General features: G+C 30.7%; 1 protein-coding gene across 1 annotated transcript; it reads right to left on the bottom strand.

The window, feature by feature from the left end:
- Window positions 1–4,233: 4,233 nt before the first annotated feature.
- On the bottom strand, window positions 4,234–7,068 carry LOC124934124 (protein SULFUR DEFICIENCY-INDUCED 1-like). Its single transcript, XM_047474599.1, has 4 exons — window positions 7,009–7,068; window positions 4,945–5,157; window positions 4,716–4,871; window positions 4,234–4,647 (listed from the first exon to the last, which is right to left on the bottom strand). Exons 1-4 carry the CDS (start codon window positions 7,066–7,068, stop codon window positions 4,234–4,236), a joined length of 843 nt encoding a protein of 280 aa, XP_047330555.1.
- Between the last annotated feature and the right edge of the window lie 1,917 nt (window positions 7,069–8,985).

The raw sequence follows: 8,985 nt of genomic DNA, 5'->3' as shown, positions 1-8,985 counted from the left end.
TATAGTGCTTGTACAAATCTAGAGGCGGTTGCATATGATCATCAACTTTAGAGCAAAAATTTTTGCCAACATCTTTAAGAGTTGTTGAATCAATTGTAACTCGTTTCCAATAATCATCTTATTCTCCAATTACATACCTACTAATCCAACCATTTGTTATGATTTGTCTTCTAATTTATGATTAATTATAACATACACCAACAAATTTTAAACAACTTTATAACCGAATATATCCAATTTTGATCATAGTGAAAATGGAACAATTTAATGTCTAGAAATGTTTGATAATAAACTCCTTAATTAATGGATTATAATATTATTTTCATGTGAATTAAAGACTAAAAAATGTCTTCCAAATTTCTTTGGGAAGTTTTAAATATGAATTCATAATACAAGGTTGAAAAGTACAATTTTTCAATAATAAGCATAAATACTCGTAAAGGCAATGGTTGTGGAATCTTCCCATAAAGAAGTGAGAGCTAGCTTTCAACATTTTTTTTTTAATAAAAACAAATATTCAATTCAATATTATTAATTTATTACATACGTTGTTTAGAATATTGATTAATTTATTTGAAAGGAGATAAACAAAGTTGATACAAACATTATGAATGATAGAAATTAAAGAGAAACATAGCTAATAATAAACAACAATAGGGGTAAAACTCTACAAAATTATACATGAGATTTTCACATCATATTGCTTCTCGTTCAATTCTTTCGAAGTCATCAGATCTTAATTTATTCAAATAAGATCTTTGCTACCAAATCCTCTATTCCCCTGTTCGGACCAATCATAATGTAGCATTATTATTTTATTATTAAATCAAACTTTGAGTTAAAATGAAGAGAAATCCGAATCCCAAATTTATTTCCGAGTTCATGAGAAGCAAAGGAGTGAAGCTTCGTTCGCTCCACTCTGTTCTACATTAACAGGCTGAGAAGCACAATTCCATTTTACATGGGTTTTACAATGTAAAATTGAATGAAGCGAGATGCTGTTCAGTGAAACTGGTTTCATTTGACTCCGTAAATAAAACATATTAATTATTTTATATTCTATATAATTATATATTAAATATAATTATAATATAAAAACATATTTATAATTTTATTTATGATGTATTTAAATTAATTTTTATTAATTTTGTTATAATTTATATAATTATATATATACAAATATAAAAACATAATTACTTTGTCAGATATTTAAATTAATTTTTATTAATTATTCATTATTTTATTTGTGATATAACATACTAATTATTTTATAATTTATATAATTATAAATTTATTTGTGATATAATTAAATTAATTTATAAAAATCATTTCATAATTTATATAATTATATATTTTATATATATATATATATATATATATATATATATATATATATATATATATATATATATATATATATATATATATATATATATATATATATATATATATAACAACATATCTTTAAATTTATATGTAAGAAATTTAAATTAATTTATTTTAATTATTTTATAATTTATATAATTATATATTGAATATATATAAAAACGTAAAACCATTAACACATTAATGTAAAACTGTAAAAATATTTATGTCTTCTATTAAATAATTAAAAAGGTTAAACAAATGCTAACTAGTTAAGCAAACTTCACTAGGTATTTATAGGGCTTTTGAGTGAAACAAGCGTTACCTAGTGAAGAGTGAAACAAACGCTACCTAGTGAAGTTTTCTTCACTACGTTTTTACAGCGCATATATGAATGAAACAAGCGCTACCTAGTGATGCTTGCTTCATTTTTATTTACAGAGCTAATAGGAGTAAAACAAGTGCTACCTAATGATCCTTGCTTCATTTCTATTTACAACACTAAAGTAATAATTTAAATAAATAGAATTTTTTTGATGCACTCCCACTATTTACTTTATCTCTCATCGATTTTCAAACCCTAGCACGGATCTTCTCCACTACAATCTTCTCGCAAAAATTTGCATTTGATGGGGGTGAAGTCGAATGTTCTTTGTGGTATTGAGATGATGTTAATGCAACATTGAATCCCTTAAAGTGTGTAGCAATTTGTTGTTGTGCATATGAGATTTCTCTATTAGAAATCGTCCGTTGAGTTTTTGTCTTTTTTTTTGCAGATCCGGGTTAACTAGATCTGCAAGAGAGTGTTCACCTTTTTTTTTAATCGTCTTCTCAAAGTGCCTAGATGAAGCCGTCTATTAATGAGGTAAAACCCTAAATTATCTTTTCGTATTTCTTAATAGGTACAATGTCGACTTTATTTAACATATATTGCGATAAAAATACTTCATATCATTCATTATTCATCAACATTATTACTACTGATAACGAATAATAATATATTTGGACCCTTGGATCCCTTGAAGCGGGTAGCTAATTACTGTTGGATATCTACGATTTCTCTGATACAAATTATCCGTCAAGTTTTTGTCTTCTTTCTACAAATTTGTTTACAATATAGACGATTTTTTCCAGTTTTATCTAGGATTGTGCAAAAAAACCGGAAAACCGGTAACCCAACCGAACCGATAGTTAACCGGTTTCATTTTAACGGTTTATTGGTTAACTGGTTCTAGCGGTTTCGGTTAACCGGTTTTTTACCGGTTAAACGGTTCGGTTTACCTATTTTTTAACGGTTTAACCGGTAATAATTTAATTATATATATTTTATAATTTGTATTAGTTATTTTATAAATAATATTTAATAATTTTTTAAAAAAATTATTTTTAAATTTTAAATTATAATTTTTAATGAATTGTTTTTTAAAAACATTATAATTTATATAAAAAAATTATAAAAATAAATTAAAAACAATATAAAATAATTTCATTAAAATATGTAAAATTATTTTTATAACTATACAATAACTTAAAGTTATAAGTTAACAAAATCAAAATAACTATAAAATATATTATATTGTTACAATAAAATAATATATTATAACATATTTCTAAATATATTTATAAAATATATTCTAATAATAATATAATATATTATGATATAGACAAGAAAAAATAGAGAATAGTATAATAGGAAAGTGCAAATAATAATTTTAAAAATATTCATTTCAAAATTTATTACTTAATTTAAAAAATTAAATTATCGGTTCATGGTTAACCGGTTAACCGACCAGTTGAAACACCTACTTTTACCGATAGTTGACTGGGGATGCGACATGGATCATATTTGTGTACCCGCCCGAACAATATAAACACAATTAAATATATAACATTACTATTATATTTATTTATTCATCATATTTTATAAATAATTTAAGTCTATTTTTTATAATAATATAAATATTTAATATATATAATATAAAAAATCTAGTTATATAATTTGATTAATGATTTGTTTTTAAGAATATGATATAACGATGCTCAAATCGAACGAGACGAGGATGATAGTAAAAATAAATCTTTAAAATAGAATGAGGCGGGGATGACAAACGCAATCTCTCGCACAATCCACCCAATTGTTATCCCTATCATCAAATCTTTCATCTCATATCTAAATTACTAAAATAGCCTTTTCATAATTTTCTTTAAGGGAATCTTTTCACACACCAAAATAACTACTCTCACTGTTTAGTTTTTTTTTTTTTTTTTTTTGTTTATTTTTAAATCATTTTTTCTAAACACGAACTTTATAAAATAAGTATATAATAATCTAAAGTTTACATAAGTTAATAAACTTATACTAACAACTTATACCAACTAAATAACCGCCTATTTATTTTTCTTCGTCCTCTCCACTAAAGAAAAACACAGTAAATTAAACAAATTTCATCTTGACAATTGCGTCGAACTGATATATAGCCCAATATTTGAGTCATTTACTTATTTCAACAATCAACCATCATTGTTGCTCGCTCTTCATCAACTCAATCATCCAATAAACTAATACTAAAGAAACTTAGCCCATCAGATTTATTATTAATTGAGCATGTAATTTTTCAGACAGTCTATTTGTGTTCATCAACATCTCAACTTAATGCAACTGATCCCTTGGCAGAGGTCTGCTTCCTGCAGCTTTATGAGAAGAAGTGTTAAGTGAAGATTCATATAGGTTTGCAGAATGAACATATTCATAAAAATAAACAAAATTTATTTTCTAAATATACTATTAACATAGTTTCCTCAGCCAATTCATTATTTAGAAAGGTGGTACATAAAACATATTCACACCAAAAAGGAGTTACCACATTATTAATTCCCATCTACACTCTTTAAAAATACACAAGCTAGTTGATCTCTTAATGGGGAGATCTCCTCAAAGATAGGAAGCCGCCTCCACCTGAAACTCGCAGAGTACTTATCAACTATATCTCCACCTACAAAGCCCAATTCGCTAGTCAACAAATCCGTGGCTTGAGCCGAATCGATCTCCAACAGCAACTCCTCAGCCCGACTTCTAATCTTGATTAAATCACTACCAGCCAACCTTCCAATGACAACATCTTCAAGAATGGACCGAGCTTCGTCAAACCGCGCTTTCTTGATCAAGCAATGAGCCAAGATGCATGCCTTACTGGAATCAGGATCAACCATCTGGGTTTTCTTGTACACAACCTCAGCTACTATGTAATTCCCTTTTTGCATGTATGCCCATCCTAAATTTCCCTGAAAACTTAACAAAATCAGATTGAATTTTTACTTTGAAAAGTAAAAATTGTCCTATGTACTTTTACCAATAATCTTGAAGTCTCTTGCTTGACTGAAACCTGAATTCTCTTGCCATGAGATTTAGCAGATTTTGTGGGTTTTCCATTGAAAGTCTCACCATTATAAATCATCCTATGTTTATGTCTCAACATGGCTATTTGCTCATCAACTTTCCCACATTTCTGCATTATTATATATATAGTTTAGGTATAAATGAAGGCATTAAAGATTGTATATAATTAATTAATTACGTACCTTGTACAAATCAATGAGGACATTGCCAATTGAATGTTGGGATTGTTTGGGGCAAAGAAGTCTAAAGGACTTTACAGCTTCAATGGCTTCTTCAGTTCGATCCAATTGATTCATCACAACTGCCATATCTTTTAGTGCACTTTCCACTTTGTCTCCTTCATTTATTACCTTCCAAAACCATACTATTGCTCCTTCTAAGTCCTTCTCCACCACCTATGCAAATTGCAAACAAAACCCAATTAAGTGAAGTATATATATTCAAATCCCGGCAAAGTTGTAAACGAAACAAATTCGATAAACAACATCTTAACAGAATATTTAAGATTTGCATTCAATTGAATAACACTTACTAAACCATAAAATTGTTAGAATAGAGAGTTTAGTCACCAACATATGAGTTCTTTTACCCAAAAACTTTTCAACCACTCAATAAAAAAGAATAAAATTGTTATTGGTGAATGTTAAAAATAATAATGACAATTTACATAAGAATCAAAGGATTAATTTAAAAATTACAATAAAAATATAAATTAAAATTTTCTAATGTTAAAGTTGTTATATAGATTGTATCACCTCAAGTTGTGGACATAACACTTGAAATGAAACCAAAAACATTAAATATTATATATGAAATATAAATAATGATTTTTTTTACATAAATATCTTACGAGTTAGTTTTATATTGACACTGACACGAATTATGGTAAACTATCGGTAAAATATTTTTTTAAAAGTAAAATACCTGTAAAATAAAGATTTTAAGCAACATAATTAACTATTATGATTGACCCTATTGCTGTTTGTGAATGAATTATATATACCGTAATAATGTTAGAGATTAAGAATTTTATGTCTGAATAGTGTCGAGAATGATGTGTCAACACGTGATTAAACTTGAAAAATTAAATTTCTCTCATATTGTTGCTGCAATGTAATCATCCACAATAACTCCTTACCAGCTTCAGTTGCTGCAATGTATTCTGTTTCTGTTGTTGACAAAGCCACACATTTCTACAACTTGGATTGCCATGACACGACTCCCCCTGCAAAAGCAAACACATAACCCGAAGTGGATTTTCTGTGATCTAGATCTCCAGCCATATCAGCATCTGTGTAACCTTTTAACACAGTTTCACTATTTCCAAAATGCAAACACAAATTGGAAGTGCCTCTTAGATATCTAAGAATCGACTTCACTGCTTTCCAATATTGTTTTCCTGGAGAGGAACCTACATACCACACCGACTGCATGCGCTATATCTGGCCTAGTGCAAACCATTGCATACATCAAACTCCCTACAACTGAGGAGTATGAAACACTAGACATTTCATCATTTTCTTTCTCTGTTGATGGACACATCTTCTTGCTCAATTTAAAAGGGATAGGAAGTGGACAACTTACTTCCTTTTCTTCTTGCATGTTGAATCTTTCAAGCACCCTTTCAATGTACTTCTCTTGTGACAACCAAAGTCTCTTAGAGTTTCTGTCACGAGTAATCTGTATTCCTAATATCTGACGTGCTTGGCCCATGTCCTTCATGTCAAATGTCTTGGACATCTCCTTCTTCAACATAGATATTATCTGAGCATCATGTCCTACAATCAACATATAATCAACATAAAGTAAAAGGATTAGAAACTTTCCATTAGAAAATCTATTGAAGTAAACACACGGATCTGCCTTGGTTCTCTAGTACCCATGACTCATCATAAAAGAGTCAAATTTCTTGTACCATTATCTCGGAGCTTGTTTCAAACCGTATAGACTCTTCTTCAATTTGTAAACAATGTTCTCCTTTTCTTTCACTTCAAACCCTTTAGTTGCACCATGTAGATCTCTTCTTCCAAGTTACCATGAAGAACTGCAGTTTTTACATCAAGTTGCTCAAGCTCAAGGTCTAAGTTAGTTACTAGACCTAACACTGTACGAATGGAAGTCATCTTTACCACTGGTGAGAAAATCTCCTCAAAGTCGATGCCCTGTTTCTATCCAAAACCCTTTACAACAAGTCGAGCTTTGTACTTCACAATTTCTCCATTTTCATCTCTCTTTAGCTTGAATACCCATTTGTTTCTCAATTCCTTTCGTCCCTTAGGAAGTTCCACCAGCTCATATGTGCCCATCTCTTGCAATGACTTCATCTCATCTTTCATTGCATTCTGCCACTTAGCTTTGTCTTTATGAACTTGTGCCTCCTGAAAACTTTTTGGCTTTCCTTCTTCTGTCAATAGTGTATACTCTGAAGAAGGGTACCTTTTAGAAGGTTGATGCTCTCTTTCAGACTTTCTTAATGGAGGCTCTTCTGGCTCCTCTTGATGATGTTGCCCCCTGCTCAGGAACATCATAAACAGTCTCATCATCATTACTACCATTCATGTCAGTAGTTTCCTCAATGACTTCTTCATTATGTTCATCTTCATCGGTTATTGTTGACTGTACATGTAAAGGAATTGGTATGAGTTCTATGGACTTATCAACTTTCTCTGACTTCTCAATGATTTCTGGATTTATCCCAATCTGACCCTCGAAGAACACAACATCTATGCATCTAACAATTCTCTTCTTTTCTGGATCCCACAATCTGTACCCAAATTCCTCATTTCCATACCCTAGGAAAATACCTGGAATTTCTTTATCATCTAACTTGGATCTTTGCTCATTTGAAATATGCACATATGCTTTGCATCCAAACACCCTTAGATGCGAGTATGAAATATTCTTTTTAGACCATACTCTTTCTGGTATTTTAAACTTTAAAGGAATAGAGAGTGACCTGTTTATGAGATAGCAAGCCGTGCGAACTGTTTCTGCCCAAAACTGTTTTGGCAACTTTGTCATCTTTAGAATGCATCTCACCTTTTTCTACAATGGTGCGATTCATTCTCTCAGCCACACCATTGTGTTGTGGAGTTTCAGACACTGTTTTCTCATGTCGAATTCCATATTTTACACAATATTTTTTAAACTCCTTGGAGGTATACTCTCCCCCGTTATTAGAGCGAAGACATTTCAGTTTATTGTCTATCTCTCTTTGTACCACTGTCTCGGAGCTTGTTTCAAACCATATAGAATCTTCTTCAATTTGTAAACCATGTTCTCCTTTTCTTTCACTTCAAACCCTCTAGTTGCACCATGTAGATCTCTTCTTCCAAGTTACCATGAAGAACTGCAGTTTTTACATCAAGTTGCTCAAGATCAAGGTCTAAGTTAGCTACTAGACCTAACACTGTACGAATGGAAGTCATCTTTACCACTGGTGAGAAAATCTCCTCAAAGTCGATGCCCTGTTTCTGTCCAAAACCCTTTACAACAAGTCAAGTTTTGTACTTCATAATTTCTCCATTTTCATCTCTCTTTAGCTTGAATACCAATTTGTTTCTCAATTCCTTTCGGCCCTTAGGAAGTTCCACCAGATCATATGTGCCCATCTCTTGCAATAACTTCATCTCATCTTTCATTGCATTCTGCCACTTAGCTTTGTCTTTATGAACTTGTGCCTCCTGAAAACTTTTTGGCTTTCCTTCTTCTGTCAATAGTGTATACTCTGAAGAAGGGTACCTTTTAGAAGGTTGATGCTCTCTTTCAGACTTTCTTAATGGAGGCTCTTCTGGCTCCTCTTGATGATGTTGCCCCCTGCTCAGGAACATCATAAACAGTCTCATCATCATTACTACCATTCATGTCAGTAATTTCCTCAATGACTTCTTCATTATGTTCATCTTCATCGGTTACTGTTGACTGTACATGTAAAGGAATTGGTATGAGTTCTATGGACTTATCAACTTTCTCTGACTTCTCAATGATTTCTGGATTTATCCCAATCTGACCCTCGAAGAACACAACATCTCTGCATCTAACAATTCTCTTCTTTTCTGGATCCCACAATCTGTACCCAAATTCCTCATTTCCATACCCTAGGAAAATACCTGGAATTTCTTTATCATCTAACTTGGATCTTTGCTCATTTGAAATATGCACATATGCTTTGCATCCAAACACCCTTAGATGCGAGTATGAAATATTCTTTTTAGACCATACTC

This window comes from Impatiens glandulifera, chromosome 1, assembly GCF_907164915.1.
Source record: "Impatiens glandulifera chromosome 1, dImpGla2.1, whole genome shotgun sequence".
NCBI classification, from domain to species: domain Eukaryota; kingdom Viridiplantae; phylum Streptophyta; class Magnoliopsida; order Ericales; family Balsaminaceae; genus Impatiens; species Impatiens glandulifera.
Note: the sequence above shows the minus strand (reverse complement) of the source record. Positions and strands in the feature narration are given on the sequence as shown.